Genomic DNA, 17,437 nt, shown 5'->3' with positions numbered 1-17,437 from the left:
ATTCTTAGTTTACCAGTTTCATCATTATTCATAATCATACTTCAAACTCCAAAATCTATTTTTACCTTGATTAGAAATTAGAAGTATAAATCAACTATAAGAGTTTATTCATAATTTATAACAACTTTCAATGCTAATGACACATAATTAATTTAAGCGGCTACTGGCTGAAGATATAATAACCCAAATTAAAGAATAAGGAGTCTAACTCCTTAAAAAATTTCCCAGCATTTTAATTTGTTTTAAGAAAACTAGAACATTCCTCCTCTGCACAATGACACCTATTATATATCAGAGGTGCCTCAAAGGCAATAGCACAATTCTATAACCATTGAAGTCATACACATGCTCAACAAAATTCCTGATTTAAGTAATCTTATTCCACATTTTAAAGGATTCAGTAAAGATTAGGAAGACTAAAGGCTCACAAAGAAGAGAGGAAACTGAGATAGCATAATTGGGATGGGAGCAGGGGAGGAGAATATGACAAGAGGAAACAGACAACAGTAAGGAAAAAAATGTTGCAATCAAGAGACAGAGGACTGGCCTGCCTTTGAATATCACTCCAGCTACATCTTAGTTCTTGGTCTTCATCCACTGTCAACAGCCATTCTGGCTGCATTTCTGAACTGGGCTTTCATGGAGGTGATACATTCACCAGCCATCTTTAGGAAGGTAAATGATTAATTGCACTGTTTTCCCACTGCTGCAAGGACAATGAAAGGGAAAGTAAACTTGTGCACCTCAGTTCATATCTAGATGTATTTTTCCACACAACAACAAACAAAAACATATGTTTTTAAAGTTATCAGGCCTTTCTTTTTTTCTTTGCATGTGTGGGTGTTTGGTGAGTCTGGATGCTTTTATCAAGAGTCAATACAAAAATCCTAATCTTCAAATCATCAAATGATGATAACCACAAATCTAATAACACAGAATGCTTAGTTTTCTCTGAATGATCCATTTAATTAGAAACATTTAAATTGATCTAATGAAATTATAAAGAAAAAGTAATGTGATTTAAAATTATGATTTCCAAGCATGAAAATGACCAGTAGGAAAATTTAATGTATGATCTTATGTAAATATGTACAAAGCCTACAAAGAAATTCCACTTTCAGATTGCCTATCCAAGACACAACACAGGGTGGTTTTGATACCATAGGTCTAAAATAAAGGATTAGGGCAACTTTCTTTCTTTGCCCTTACAACATGACAAAAAAGAAGAGGGGGAAACACACTTTTGTGTGTTAGTGCTGTTGACCTTAGTTAAACTCACTTCCAAAATACCTCAAGAAACAAGTAATTTTATAAAGGCAGTTCTAAAATGGAAAATACAAAGTCTGTGTTTTGGGAGGGGTGTGTAAAGAAGTGGAGCACACAGATTAAAGAGAAATTAATACAGATATATTTCTTAACCCACCTGCTATCAGGTCATCAAGAGTGTCGGTAAGCGTCTGGGCTGGAGTTGCAACCATTAGTCCATCTGGTTCTTGAACTAAGAGCCCCTGATCATGTCCAGTAATAGCAATCTGAGGCTGTCCTACAATCTGCTGATTACCTGATACTTTCTGAAGTTCAAGAGAATTTGTCCCATTAGAACCTAAGTCACTGGAAAAGTTACACTGTGGAGATGATAAAGGCTGGACTGGGACAAAATCAATTTGTTCTGCTGATGGTGGAGACTGTTGTTCTTCATCAACATCATTATCTTTAAATAAGATTGTGTCAACCTGAGATAACTCTGAAAAGTGATCCTCTGGGAGACTACCATCTCTTTCCCCTTCTGGGAAGACTCCTCTATGAGAGCACTGCTGGTGTAGAGACACTGTGTCTTTCTGACCTTTGGTTTCCAAGTATTCTTTGGTAAATTGCTGCTGTGTTTTCATCTGCAACTGCCTTTCCACTTTCTGGAGTTCTTTCAGTATTTTCTTCTTCTTCTGGACTTGCTCTTCTCTGTTCTTTTTAAGTTCTTCTATCTTATCCTTGTTCAGAGGTTCACCTTGAATTAACTCCAATGACTTAAGCTGTGCTTTTTCAATAGCACTAATTCTTTGTCCCAGTTCATTCAGCTTGCCTTCAGTCTCCTCTACTATGCACTCCAAAGGCTGGTATGGGTGAAAAGGTGGCAGTAGGTCCTGATCTGCTACCTGCAGGGAACTGGACTTCTGCTTGGATGTACCTAAGCACATGAAAAATGTTTGAAAAAGTGCCATGCTAAAAAAAAAAAAAAAAATCAGCCTTCCCTCCCACAAACACAGACCTCCCTCCCCAAACCCTCATAACTAATTCTGTTGAATGAATGTTCAGAGTCACGCCAGTATTAGGTAGATTAAAGCCTATACTCTCCAGAAAGCAGAGATTGAGAAAAGGAAAGAGAAAAAAATTAAAAAATTAAAAAAATAAAAATAAAGCCTATACTCATCTATTTCACACAGCACAAACTGGAATGTTGCCAATTCAAAAAATGAGAATTTTTAAAAATCTACTCTTTAGGATAGGAAGATTTTGGAAATTAAGAAGGCAGAGAGGCCGGGCGTGGTGGCTCACACCTGTAATCCTAGCACGCTGGGAGGCCGAGGCGGGCAGATTGCTCAAGGTCAGGAGTTCAAAACCAGCCTGAGCAAGAGCGAGACCCATCTCTACTATAAATAGAAAGAAATTAACTGGCCAATTAATGTATATAGAAAAAATTAGCCGGGCATGGTGGCGCATGCCTGTAGTCCCAGCTACTAGGGAGGCTGAGGCAGCAGGATTGCTTGAGCCCAGAGTTTGAGGTTGCTGTGAGCTAGGCTGACGCTATGGCACTCACTCTAGCCTGGGCATCAAAGCGAGACTTTGTCTCAAAAAGAAAAAAAAAAAAAAAAGAAGGCAGAGAGAAAAGAAAAACAAAGAGGAAAGAATCTCAAAATTCTGCTGACTAGACTGGACTCTTTAAAGAATACTGAATCTAAAGCAGTACCAAAATAGTGTTGAGGATACCATTTAATGCTAGCTTAACAGCCATTTAGAACAATTGTTTTTTTAGCAATATTAACTGTGTTAAGTAAAGGTTATGACAAGAGACCAAAACTTATAGATCAAAGTAGGGAAAAATACTTTTCAAGTTGTCAAAATATTTTTCATCTTATATTAAAATATGTGAAATCAGTTTTTTTAAGACATATCTTTCTAAAATTCTCTATTAAATAAGTCTTTAAAACTTCTGTACCAGAATACTATATTAAACTTCTACCACAAAGGTCAATTATCCTAAATTTAAGTAAACCTTTCACGTAAAATCTATCTATCAGAGAAACAGGGAATGATCCTAGGAGAAAAGTCATACTTTGCATATAGGGTTACTCATATTGACAACTCAGTAAATATACTAAAATTCACTGCATTGTACAGTTAAAATGAGTCAACTTTATAGTACATAAATTAAACAACAATAAAGCTATTTTTTAAAAAAGAAATAACTGGGTAAAATATGGTTATCTATTATTTTGGACTGCAGTCAACACATATAAATAACATAGGCAATTTGGGAATTTTTAAAATAAAATCATCTAATATATTAAAAATTCTTCTTCTTCTTTTTTTTTTTTTTTTTAAGACAAAGTCGTGCTATGTTGCCCAGGCTAGAGTGCCGTGCTATCAGTCTAGCTCACAGCAACCCCAAACTCCTGGGTTCAAGCAATCCTCCTGCCTCAGCCTCTGGAGTAGCTGGGATTATAGGCACACACCACCTTTCCTGGTTAATTTTTCTATTTTTAGTAGAGAGGAGATCTTGCTCTTGTCAGGCTGGTCTTGAACTCCTGACCTCAAGCAATCCTCCTGCCTCAGCCTCTTAAAGTGCTAGAATTATAGGCGTAAGCCACCCTACCTGGGCTAGAAATGGTTCTTAAGTCCAAAGGAAAAACAGTGACTAGGTGTTAAAATGCTCTGAATTGCAATAAGATGACAAAACCACTGAAGGAAGGGGAAAAAAGAGAGAGAGAGAGAGATTCATCTGCCTTTTTGCTAAAATAGATCTCAAAACTGCAGGTAGCTCAAACATATGCAACATGCATTATTACTGAAAAAAATCTACAGTTTTCCCCTAGATACTCTCTTTTTTTTTTTTTTTTGAGACAGAGTCTCGCTTTGTTGTCCAGGCTAGAGTGAGTGCCGTGGCGTCAGCCTAGCTCACAGCAACCTCAAACTCCTGGGCTCGAGTGATCCTTCTGCCTCAGCCTCCCGAGTAGCTGGGACTACAGGCATGCGCCACCATGCCCGGCTAATTTTTTCTATATATATCAGTTGGCCAATTAATTTCTTTCTATTTATAGTAGAGACGGGGTCTCGCTCTTGCTCAGGCTGGTTTTGAACTCCTGACCTTGAGCAATCCACCCGCCTCGGCCTCCCAAGAGCTAGGATTACAGGCGTGAGCCACAGCGCCCGGCCGTAGATACTCTCTTTAACAAGGTAAAAAGACCACGGTTCCAATATCACTGCAATCATTTTCAGAGGTTTAATCATTCCTTAAAAGTAAACTTCAGCAAAGTGCATTGTCTATATTCAATTATATATTTCTTTCTGAGTAAAGGTAGAGAAAGACTTTATTCTTTCAGGGCAAAAAAACAGATTTGTAAGCTAAGGATCATTACTACTTCCATAAGACCACATAGGAGTCTACATTTTGATTTAGAGTATTTGTCTAAAGTGCCCAAAGACAATCAACAAACAGTTAAGAGGAAGGTAAACAATCACTAATAGCAATGTATAAATCTGCAACACAGCAATGAAACATTCAGTCCTGTAATAAATTCAATGACATCAGAAGAGTAAATTTAGAAGTTCTGCAAAGACCGAATGCTCCTTTAAACACCTGTTAATTTCAAAACACCCTTATATAGCTACAATGTAATTTGTATTTAAGATTAAGGAAAACTAGGTAAAAATTCCACACTAACAAGACCAGTTGGTCATTACGTTGTGACCATGTTGGACATTCACTGATTTAGAATCTTTATCAATAGTAAAATAATCCAAATTAAGACTAGAATTTTGAGGACAGAAACAGATAGGAAGGGCCCTATCTAGTTAACAAATAATATGCAAGAAGCTTGGAACGTAAGATTACTAAGAGTAACTTATTTAAATCAATAGAGATACTGTAAGTTCAGAATGTATATAGCATTAAAAACGGAAGACAATGAAGGTAATGGACAAAAAGCAGTTCTTCCCAAAATACCCAATGTCTAAGCGTCTGTAACTATGGAATTAGTAAGATTGCCTAGATACACATCAAAGCTCTAACACAAGCTATAAAATCAAGAATAAATCAGGTTGGTGGAAAACAAATAATGTCTTCTAATTATTGCTATAAGCTGAAGGAACATCTTTAATTTTGGGATAATGTATTGTGACAAGTATTCTTTTAGCAACAAAATTTTAAATAGGCAGTGTTTCTGGTGTAATAAGACACCAGAAAATAAAGGTTCTATCTCCTTCAAACATCACCCACTATCAGACATATACAAATAAATCTATTCATTGGTTATCACTGAGTGGCACCATAAAGAACTATTTAGAAATACAGGTAAAGTCACCATCTTATCTTTTTGGTTTGGTTTCTATCCTACCTCCTCTGCCTCTTACTTTTCCTCCATTAACAAAGCTAGATAAAGTTTGTAGTAGAAGCCATGACAACAGAGACAGGTTAAACATGGCCTTTATTTTTTTATAGGCAGTGAGAGAATGAGGTGGACATATATGTGCGAAATATTTAGTTTACTATTGAAATGAACTTAATTTTATTAGTTATTTTTGTATCTAAAATAATTTGTATACTGTGCAATAGAAAAGTAATGGCCAAGGCCGGGCTCGGTGGCTCACACCTGTAATCCTAGCACTCTGGGAGGCCGAGGCGGGAGGATCACTCAAGGTCAGGAGTTTGAAACCAGCCTGAGCAAGAGCGAGACAACTCCGTCTCTACTAAAAATAGAAATAAATTAATTGGCCAATTAATATATATATGTGTGTGTGTATATATATATATATACACAGAGAAAGAAAGAGAGAGAGAGAGAGAGAGAGAGAGAGAGAGAGAGAGAGAGAGAGAGAGAGAGAGAAATTAGCTGGGCATGTGGCACATGCCTGCAGTCCCAGCTACTCAAGAGGCTGAGGCAGAAGGATTGCTTGAGCCCAGGAGTTTGAGGTTGCTGTGAGGTAGGCTGACGCCACAGCACTCTAGCCAGGGCAACAGAGTGAGACTCTGTCTAAAAAAAAAAAAAGAAAAGAAAAGAAAAAGAATGGCCAATAGAAAAAAATACATGATATAATGATGGATTTAGATTAGGTTTCTTATTTCCTTACTTGGTTTTATCTAATCAAATTTAGTCCTTGTTCTGCAATTCTCTTGCTTTCTTACATCATCAGATAGCACTCTACCAGAATGATTTTTAAACAGCATTCCCATTGGGAAATAAAGTTGATTAAACAGAACTGAAAATAACACAGTACACCAAATGCGGTAGAGTATTTATTATCTAACAGAATTTCTGTTTTGAAAAATAGATGTCTGTTGTGTCCTGAGTTTCAAAAATACTTCTTATTGTGGCCACAATAAAAAATAAAAGCCACTGGCCTATAATTGGTTCATTTTTCCACTATGTCTAAATGTGTGTCTCAAAATTTCCCAAATAGGGCACATTAAACATCTTTAACACAGCAGTCTCTTAACTAAGAATGTTCAAAGATAGAGCATCTGTGTTACATGCTAACATTAATTCAGCCTTCCTCGTTTTACTATAAGCACTTATATTTTAAAAGACATTATTAAATTTGGGCATATGTAAATCCACATAAGCATAATTACATAATGAAAATTAACTAAAGAATATTAGCAGTAAAATTTCCAGAGTCCATTATCATTCACTGTATATATAATTTTTCTATATAATTTTCATGATTTGATATAAAAATATGAGAACTTTTCATGTTACCTACTCTAAAACACAACTCTAAGACATAAAAAGCAGCATGTTAATTTAATTCTTACTTTACATGTATACTTCTGTTTTCAATCTCTTTCCCACCATTCTAGAATGTTAATTCTTTATTTTTTTAAACATCCTCTTTAATCACAGTATGTTTCTTCTCAAAAATTCTTAATTTTCTTCTGTATTTATTCAATAAATACTTGAAAATCTAGTACAAGCAAGGCATGGTGGACCATACAAAGATAAACAACATAAACCCTGCCCTTGAGGAGCTTACAGTCTAAGAGGGGATATCCCAAAGCAATTCTTACATAGATCTATAAGGGGGCTAGTACTGGGATTTTCATCACAGCATTGTCTGTGGTGGTGGCAAAATAGAGGAAATCTGGATACCCATCACTTGGAGAAAGGACAACTAAAGCATGGAGGATATACAACGGTGAAGCACTACGCTGCAGGTATAAACAATCTAGAGGTAGAAACATGGATAGATCTTAAAAACAGTGTTGAGTAATAAAAGCAAAAAATAAAATAAGATTGTTCTGTAGCACAATACCATTTATGTGAATTGAAAATATACACAAAATAATAATTTATAAGAACTTTAAGAACAAAAGTATATACACACCAAACAGTAGAATGATTGTCTACGGGGGAAGTAGAGGAATAGGAAGAGGAATAAAAGGGAATAAATAAAACTAGAGAGAAGCCATGATGACAAAACACCAGAAATTGATTATGATTAATCCAACCCTCTCAGTTAAGCTCCAAAGGGGAGGGGAACGAGTAGGAGTGACAAGAGCCAAAAGGAAGATCCAATAAAGCACTGTAGACGTTCAGAGAAAAGAAATTACCCCTTAAGACGGCTTGAGGTATACGCAAAAGATGTACTTTTTTTACCAACATCATTTTAAATGTTTTACAGCAGATTAGTTCTAAATTATGCAATTGTAGAAGATCAAAATGAGTCTTTTCTTTTCGAATCTCTGCAGAACCAGTTATTATACCCAAGTTAGATACAGAAAGTGTCCGCAATCAGGAAATTTCTTTACAAAGGGATCACATTATCTATGCATCCTTTCTCACCTGAATATTAACAACTACAGGTAATAAAGTTAAATAGTGCTAGAACACTAAGCATATCATGCTCACTTAGTTTCATATTTTGTTTATAGAGGTGATTCTGAGGCCTCTGTTAGATGCCACCTACAATCTCAAATCCTTGAAAACAGATAAGTGAGATTAGTTGCCTCAATCAGGAGGATATGGATCAAGATGGATGAGCCTGTACAAAACAGTACAGTACACTTGGGACATAAAAGAGAAGAATCTCTGAGTAGGACACATATCAAACACCTGGATAAGACTTAAGGGCATTAAAACATTTTAAAATAATAGAGATATGAATAATAAAAAGATTGAAAACAGGAGCTAAAGGTTATAAGAACTTGAAACGATGATTGCTAGAAAAGGAAAAGTCCTAGAAAGAATCCTTTGTCCATCCCTAATCATATACACTACAGAGAAATAATATACGGACGTAGACAAAGCAAAAACAAAAGGGTCAAAAAGCCATTTCTTCACTCAAGGGAGATTTTTTAGAAACATAAAAGAGAAGCCTTAAGAAGAAAAATTAATAATATATCTTTAATTATTTAAGATAGGTTTTTCTATCTATCCCAGTAATGCAGTGTGTACTTTTACATCATCAACTGATTTTTCCTAACTCAGAGTAACATAAGAATATTATGATGTACATGGTTTATACTAACATGACACCTTAACACAATGCACTATCACAGTTTGATCCTGCATAAATAACTGGTAGGCTGGAAATGCCACTGGTTGATATCAACAGCAAGTGCTCAAGTGTTTAGATACAAGCATTAATTTTCTTACTTTCCTAATAATTTAGTAAAATTAAAGATTCCTTAGAACATTGGTTTATTTTTATACTATTCAGTAGGTAATAAAATATCAACATGAAGAAAATAAGTAGATAGTATATTTCAGTAAGCAAAATTATGATTACCCACACTTGAGCATCAACTTAATTCACTATGCAAATATTTCAGATTATACATATTAAATCTAAATCAAAAATGTTTTAGTTCCTCTCTGCACATATTCTGTCTAGCTTATTTGTTGGTTATTTTGTGGCTTTATGTTAATATATTTTTTAAAGTATTCCTATTTAGTACTGAATTTCCCAAGCCAAACTTAATACAGTCCTCTATAGGGGTTAGCCAAACAAAAGCCAAAAATTACAAAAATAGAGGCATTTAGCTTTAAATATTTTACTAAAGGCTGCCAGCTGGTTATGATGCTCAGATCCTTAACAAGTACGTGTTTAATTTGCTTTTTAATTGTTAAGATTAAAAATAAGAAAATCTTGAATAGTTGGGTATCTAATGGAAAACTGCTAAAATTAGCTTAAGTCAGAGACACTACAGATATTTCATCTCTAAAATGAATAGTTTAGAAATTAAGTAATCCTTGGTGAATGCCCTCAAAACTTTAAATTACTAAAACCAGCATAATTTGAAGGAAGCTTCTGTATGCTGCTCTAACAGTTGAACCCAACCTACTTTTCTTTTTTTTTTTTTTTTTTTGAGACAGAGTCTCACTTTGTTGCCCAGGCTAGAGTGAGTGCCGTGGCGTCAGCCTAGCTCACAGCAACCTCAAACTCCTGGGCTCAAGCGATCCTTCTGTCTCAGCCTCCCAAGTAGCTGGGACTACAGGCATGCGCCACCATGCCCGGCTAATTTTTTCTATATATATTAGTTGGCCAATTAGTTTCTTTCTATTTATAGTAGAGACGGGGTCTCGCTCTTGCTCAGGCTGGTTTCGAACTCCTGACCTCGAGCAATCCGCCCGCCTCGGCCTCCCAGAGAGCTAGGATTACAGGCGTGAGCCACCGCGCCCGGCCCAACCTACTTTTCTTATACCACAGTATTAAAGATACTAATTTACATTTACACATCTCATTGTAATTTCAATAATCTAGCACTTGATTATCATATACTAAATTAACTATGTTCATAAATTCATTTTTATGTAATTTATTTATTAAAAATAGGGTCTCACTCTGTTGGCCAGGCTGGAGTACAGTAGTGCAACCATAGCTCACTACAACCTTAAAGCTCCTGGGTGCAGGTGATCCTCCTGCCTTAGCCTCCTGAGTAGTTAGGACTGCAGGCACACAACACCACACCAGGCTATATTTTTTAAAATTTTTATTTAGAGATGGGATCTAGCTATGAATTCTTGGGCTTGAATTCTTGGCCTCAAGCAACCCTCCTGCCCTGGCCTCCCAAAGTGCTGAGAATTACAGGCATGAGCTACCACACCCACCTTTATGTAGTTTTAAAAATTCTACATGTTACCTATTTTCTTGATTTCAGAGAATTTAAAAACTGGACGTGATTATCAAGTGTTAACAGTCATTTGGATATTATTTATATTCATTTTGACAGTTATTTGTCCAGGTTCACATATTGACAGATGGTAACCCACTATATTCAGCATTATTACATGAATGAAACTATAATTAATTCTTAAACTTCTCACTCATTAACTAAATCAATGTTACAAAGACTAAATAGCAAACACATTCTTCATGCTATACTACTGTTTAAAGAATTGTCAAATGGAAAATCAAGGTCCAATAAATGTTTGCTACTTTAATATAATCAAGAACTTGGTTTTGTTTCTGCCACATTATAGCTACATCTAGTAATATGTTAACAGGAAAATAAGAAGTAGTCATTTTTCCTAGCACTTATGTCTTTTCTATTTTAAATAGTCTGTAAGACTATTTGAATTTGTCAGAATTATTTACCTGAATTAACTATGGGTACAAAGTAACTGTGTACATTTTTTGATTTATTAATTAGGTGAAAAAATACCCATTGTAAGAAAATAATTCAATAACTAACCTTTTTGTACTCCTAAAAGGGCAGGAGAGTTCTCTTGCGAAGTTCTGTCAGGTTCCTGGGGAGGTACAACCATGGCAAGTGTATGCATTGGTACACGTGGAACCTAAAAAATCAACTCAAAAAAAAAAATCATCTCAGACCAAAAGAATAAAATAAAGGCCCATAAATGAAACAGAGATACTGTTTTAGGTTTCCTTCATATACTAACAAATTCACTTTATTTCTCAAAGCTTAAAGAAAAAACAAAAGCCTTTACTGAAGATTAATTTCTGAGAATAGTGATTGAATAGTCAGGTAATCTACAAGTAATCAATGATTTAAGCTAAATGGAATTAATATTCCTCTCTTACTGAAGATAAAACCTTGCTGGTTTCAATTATACCTAAACCTAGGAATACAAGTCACATATTCACTATTTACTAGCCAATTTACCTCTGTTCAAATTCTATATGTATTTAAAAAAATCACCAAGATATTTCTTTTTTCTTTTTTTTGAGACAGAGTCTCACTCTGTTGCCAGGGCTAGAGTGGTGTGGTGTCAGCCTAGTTCACAGCAACCTCAAACTCCTGGGCTCAAGCAATCTTCCTGCCTCAGCCTCCCAAGTAGCTGGGACTACAGGCATGTGCCACCATGCCGTCTAATTTTTTTTTCTATGTATATTTTTAGTTGTCCAGTTAATTTCTTTCTACTTTTTTAGTGGAGATGGGGTCCCGCTCTTGCTCAGGCTGGTCTCTCAACTCCTGAGCTCAAACAATCCTCCCGCTTTGGCCTCCCAGAGTGCTAGAATTACAGGCGTGAGCCACCACGCCCGGCCAAGATATTTCTTGAATTGGGGTATGCTAGCAACTCTCAGGAAAACTTTGTAGAAAAGAATTTAGGATTTCACTGAACTTAATACATTTGGTATATTCTCTATATTTTCTCCGTATTTATATTTGATATTAAATGGTTTTTAAAAACCACTATTTTCAATAAATAAGACAATAAAAATTCCATGTACCTTTGAAGAAAATAAATCTTAAAGAATTTAGAATCATGATTTTTCTAATACATAATAGAAAACAGAAACAAACCTATTTTGCTTAAAACTGATTTTAAACAAAACTTCCAATCACTTTGAAGAATATTTATATTAACAAATAAGCTCCATTTTACTTTACCTGAGATTGATCTTGAGAAGGTGGGGTGAGGTGAGACACATCTGTGCTTGGAACTGACAAAACATTATTTGGATAATCCAACAGATAAGAAACAACATTAGTATGGCCACCCTTTGCAGCTTCAATGAGCATTGTTGAGCCATCCTGAGGAAGAATTGACACCATAATTAAGTCTTTGTAAATTTCTTCTTATAATCTAATTGATACACACATTTATTTTCTTAGCAGCTCAGATAAAATCAAAACTCATTTAAACAGTAATAAATTCTAGCACTAAGAGATCGAACATATATATTTTTACTTTTTTTTTTTGAGACAAGGTCTCCCTCTGTTGCCCAGCCTAGAGGGCAAGTGTCGTCATAGCTCACTGCAACCTCAAACTCCTGGGCTCAAGTGATCCTCCTGCCTCAGCCTCCCAAGTAGCTGAGACTACAGACACATGCCACCGTACCTGGCTAATCCTTAAATTTTTTATAGAGGCAGGGGTCTCATTATGTTGCTCAGGCTGGTCTCAAACTCCTGGCCTCAAACCTTCTACCTCCGCCTCCCAGAGTGCTAGGATTACAGGCATGAGCCACCATACTCAGCCTATTTTACATATATATTAATTTATTTACTTATGTTTAAGTAGAAATTAGAATACCTTGAGTCGATGAGTAGGGTCAGCCCCATGAGCCAATAGTAGCTCAACAACTGCCAGATGGCCTCCTGCACATGCCAGTGACACTACAGTATGATCATTATTAGCTGTAGCCCTATTCACATTGGCACCTTTGAAGAAAAATAAACAGAAATCTTAGCAAAGGATGAAATCAAGACAATATCACTTTAAAGATTTTTTTTGAAGTGCAACATAGATACAATAAGGTACACAAATCATAAGTGTTACAGTTAGAAAAATTTTCACAAAATAAACACACCTGTGTAACCAGCACCCAGATCAAGAAACAGAACATTATCCACATACCAGAAGCCCCATCTTGTGCCCTCTTTCAATCACAACCCACCCCACCAATGGTAACTACTACCCTGACTTCCAAATTGGTTTCAGTTTTTGAACTTTATATGAATGGAATCATACAATGTACTCTTTTGTGTCTGGCTTCTTTCGCTCAATATTATATTTGTGAGATTCATCCACATTGTTGCACGTAGTTGTAGTTCATTCATTCAATATCACTTTTAAAATGGAAAATCTAGAAGACTAAGATTAATAAATTACAGGTTAACAAAAGCATCAAATGATATCATTGTATGTAATTCTCAAAATGTTTCCAAGACATTTTTTTATCTACTTCTAGAAAGTGGCAATATAGCCAGGTCTCAAGTAGAGTAGACAGGTTTTTTTTGAAACCAATATTGAAGAGAAATATAATTCTTCATACTGTGTATTTTTAAGAGTCTGGGGGACCTGGATATGAAGAGAAGGTTATCCAATAACCAAATATGTTAGCTGAAAGGCTATTTTGTAAGTTGTTCAATAGCTCTGTATAATATGACCTGAAAAAAATCTGAATGAAAAATCTCTTGAATTCGTAGCTTCTTTTTTGACAAATTATTTTTGACCCCTGAAAAAGGAAATGTTTTTAGTTCAGCTACCTTTAACTACCCCTAGGACAAATTAGGATGGAAAGGAAAAAAAAAAAAAAAAAAAAAAACAATCCCAAAAGGTCTCAAGTAGAAAGTTAAGACTATAGAAATATTCATTCTTTCTTAATTCGACTTATAAAATAAGTGAGAGAAAAATAAATACTATTATTATTTCATTTTTCATTATTTATTTCAGAAAAATAGCCAGCCGAACCTAATCCTAACTTGGATAGAAGTACATTTTAGGAAAGGTAGGACATAGCAATGAACACCTTTACATTAGCAACATGAGATTATTTTAGATGATGGGATTATTTAGTCTAGAAAGGATAAAATCAATGTGTTCCTATTCCTGACAAGCCTGATTATATTCTTAGTAGGTTGTTGTTCGATACAATTAAGTTTCCTCTTTAGTAAAGAAACATAAAAGAACTCAAAGGGTTATCCATCTATTTATTATTTCTGTGTGGTTGAGGTAAAACAGCTTTTACAAATTATGTTACAGAACCTCATGTAAAGATATATATGTCTTACTCGGCAGTGAAAATGCGATATGAATAAAATAAACCCAGTTTATCTAATTAAAGAAGAAAATAAGTATATTTAAAATGATAAGATCTTACTCTACATTTTTAATGTCACAAAATGTCAGAATTCTATTGGAATATAAATATAAAATTTTTATTTTAATAACATGACACCACCTGAGTAGATCTTCCTTGCATTTTTATCATCCGATCCTAGGACCTTTCATCAGGTGCCAGTATATCTCCGACACTATATAAAGAGTTACGCTGAACAAAATGAAATTGCTGACATTACCATTTTTGATATATAAATAACAATTTATTGTATGTGGGCTCAGATAGAAGTGCATATAAATGAGAATTTTATTAGTTCAACCTAACATTGGCTCAGCAGCATTTCACTTTTCTATAGTGAACAGTTTTGAACTAATCATTTATCCATCAGCTGAAATTCTTTGCCTAAATATATTCTTCTAATAATAGAATTTCTAGAGGAATATAAAAATAATAAGACCCTATAAACTCAGTTAATTCAACTGTACCAAAAACAAGTACAACAACAGTAGACTTTCTCTTTGGCTTCCATGCCCATCTCCAGCAAAACTGCCTTATGATTAAGTGTTGAACATCTACCTAAGTATAGCTGGACATTTTATATTTGGCTTTTCCAACTTTTGGGAGCAACCATATGCTATTTAGTTGATGAAAATTAAAACTCATAAAGAAAATCCTGAGTACAACACCTCACAAACTCTATGCTTACTAAATAAAATACAACAAAAGACTAGAATACAGCATTGGTACTGTAGGTAAAGCAGACTTAACATAAATTGCAAATTGCAATAGTTTAGGAATTTTCTTTTCAGAAATTGTAGCCTCTTGGAAATGATCACTTGCACTTTCTTTACCTTTGCTAATAAGAAATTGCACAGTGCACAAATGACCAGCTCTTGCAGCTTTCATCAAAGGTGTTCTTCCACCTTCAGATTCATGCTCCTATTAAAGAAACAGAAAAATTAATCCATCAATGCCAACTGATTAACAACCTATTTTAAACACTTAGTACTAATGATATAAGAAATAATGAGGATCTTTTAAAATTTTTAAATATTTTTTAATTGGTTGAGGTGCTGGGTATTGAACCCACAGCCTTGTGGCAAGCCAAAATGCAGCATTAATACTTACTCAATGTAGCCACTTCTACTATCCACCTCAATCCTTCCACCATATAGGATTTTCAGCCCACACTAGATGGTGTAACTTTTTAAGGGCAAGTTCAGTTTTGCATACCAAACAATAACCATTAAAGATAAGACTAATGTTTAGTTTTATTCCCAAAGAAAGAGAAATAACTGTATTCTAATTCTCAGTTTAAAAAGATGTTTTCCTAACTATGCATCTGGACTGTGAAAAAGGAACCTTACTCTTGTGAGGTGATTAGAAAGATCTTGATCTATATCAGGAGCCAATAAGAGCTCTATCAAAGGATGGAAACAAATCCCTGAAGAAAAACAATATGGTATTTAAGGAGTAAAGGAAAAAGAAAAATAGACCAATGGGTAGAATTTTTTTTAAGTAGAAAGTAAATACTTTTTTAAAAAATACTTTATTCACTTATTAATGTTTTTTATCTTTTTTTTTCTTCTTTCAAACAAAGTTGAAAAAGAAAGTAAATACTTGAATAGTCAAAGGCAAATGGTACAGTCTCATAACAGCAGAGATTGCTATTCTTTCTAGGAAGTTTGCCAGCAAGAGGAATGAATGATAAAACAGCTTCTAACCCTGCCTCATACCAAATGCCACTAAAAGGAACTTTCTTTTTTTTTTTTTTGAGACAGAGTCTCACTTTGTTCCCCAGGCTAGAGTGAGTGCCGTGGCGTCAGCCTAGCTCACAGCAACCTCAAACTCCTGGGCTCAAGCAATCCTGCTGCCTCAGCCTCCCGAGTAGCTGGGACTACAGGCATGCGCCATCATGCCCGGCTAATTTTTTTCTATATATATTAGTTGGCCAATTAATTTCTTTCTATTTAATGGAAGAGACGGGGTCTCGCTCTTGCTCAGGCTGGTTTCGAACTCCTGACCTCGAGCAATCCGCCCGCCTCGGCCTCCCAGAGTGCTAGGATTACAGGCGTGAGCCACCACGCCCGGCCTAAAAGGAACTTTCTAATATGGCAAGTAGTACTATTTATTGGGAGAACTGTGAACACATTACATTCATCTAAGTATTAAAATGCAGCTAATAAATTGTTTCCACGAAAAGTTCTCTCACCTATCCCCTCTTTCACTATGTATGCAAACATACAATTTCTGTTGTTCTGGTTCTCTTTTGTTACTAAGAAAAACTTGATAAAGAATGATGATTATGTTAAGGCTTTATTTCAGCTCTTTTTAATTAATTCAGAAAATCCTAGATGCTCTGCCAATAGAATACAATTCAGTCTGTTTACATAATTGTATCTGATCTACAAATCAAGCAAAGTATCAGTAAGATATAAGAGTAAAAAGATTGTCAATCCAATGGAAATTTGACAGGTGACAGAAATTCCACTCTGAAAGATGTTTCAAAAAAAAAATCTTTATAGTGTAGTTATTACTCAACCTCCTATAAAAATTAGTTTATGCTTTGACTTTTTAATTGTTATACATGTTAATTAGATAACAATCTTCATTAATTCTAGGTTATGGAAAAAATGAATAACTATAGATAATGCCAAAATAATTTGGCTTTAGAATAAATCTTGAACTCATATTCGAATGTAGGTAAAACTAACATTCTGGCAATTTACTTCAAACAAAACAGAATATACATTAAAACTTACTCAGAAAGACCTAGAAAATTGTTTAACCAGTTTTTCCATCCAACTTATTTCTGAATAATCATTACAACCAATTACATTCTGGAAACAAACTGTTCCTTTAACAACTTGTTATTTCCCCTCCTGACTAGATCACTCTTCCTTTTATTGAATTAAACCTCTATGAACTTCTCCTTCATAAACTGCAATCATATTAGTTTGTGTCTCCTCCTAGAAACCATAAGCTCCATGAGAGCAATAATCGCATCCATTTTTGCTAACCATTGTACATCTAATGCCTAAAACAATGAAGTGATTGATTGAATACTGTTTACAAAGCAGGAAACTAAACATAAATGACCTCTCCAATCTTCCCTCTCATAGTACAGAGGATTGAAGTTTTTATTTTCTGCTAGGTAAATAAGAGAAAGAAAAGTTAATTAAACATGAAATTAAAA

The 17,437-nt window shown here is 34.8% G+C and overlaps 1 protein-coding gene across 13 annotated transcripts in view; it reads right to left on the bottom strand.

Annotated features, from left to right (window-relative positions):
• Positions 1 to 17,437, bottom strand: part of ANKHD1 (ankyrin repeat and KH domain containing 1) — a 142,426-nt gene that overhangs the window by 46,077 nt on the left and 78,912 nt on the right. For 9 of the 13 annotated variants that reach the window (XM_012748869.2, XM_012748872.2, XM_012748874.2 and 6 more), the window contains 5 exons: positions 15,093 to 15,180; positions 12,711 to 12,838; positions 12,068 to 12,211; positions 10,907 to 11,009; positions 1,424 to 2,182 (listed from right to left, as the gene is read on the bottom strand). In XM_012748869.2, coding sequence (XP_012604323.1) covers positions 1,424 to 2,182; positions 10,907 to 11,009; positions 12,068 to 12,211; positions 12,711 to 12,838; positions 15,093 to 15,180 — 1,222 coding nt within the window. The remainder of the gene's footprint in view (positions 1 to 1,423; positions 2,183 to 10,906; positions 11,010 to 12,067; positions 12,212 to 12,710; positions 12,839 to 15,092; positions 15,181 to 17,437) is intronic. The other 4 variants (XM_012748880.2, XM_012748882.2, XM_075996125.1 and 1 more) reach the window with 3 other exon arrangements.

The sequence above is a fragment of the Microcebus murinus genome, chromosome 21, assembly GCF_040939455.1.
Source record: "Microcebus murinus isolate Inina chromosome 21, M.murinus_Inina_mat1.0, whole genome shotgun sequence".
Taxonomy (NCBI): domain Eukaryota; kingdom Metazoa; phylum Chordata; class Mammalia; order Primates; family Cheirogaleidae; genus Microcebus; species Microcebus murinus.
The sequence above is the reverse complement of the archived record's forward strand: the minus strand, read 5'-3'. Positions and strand labels throughout refer to the sequence as shown.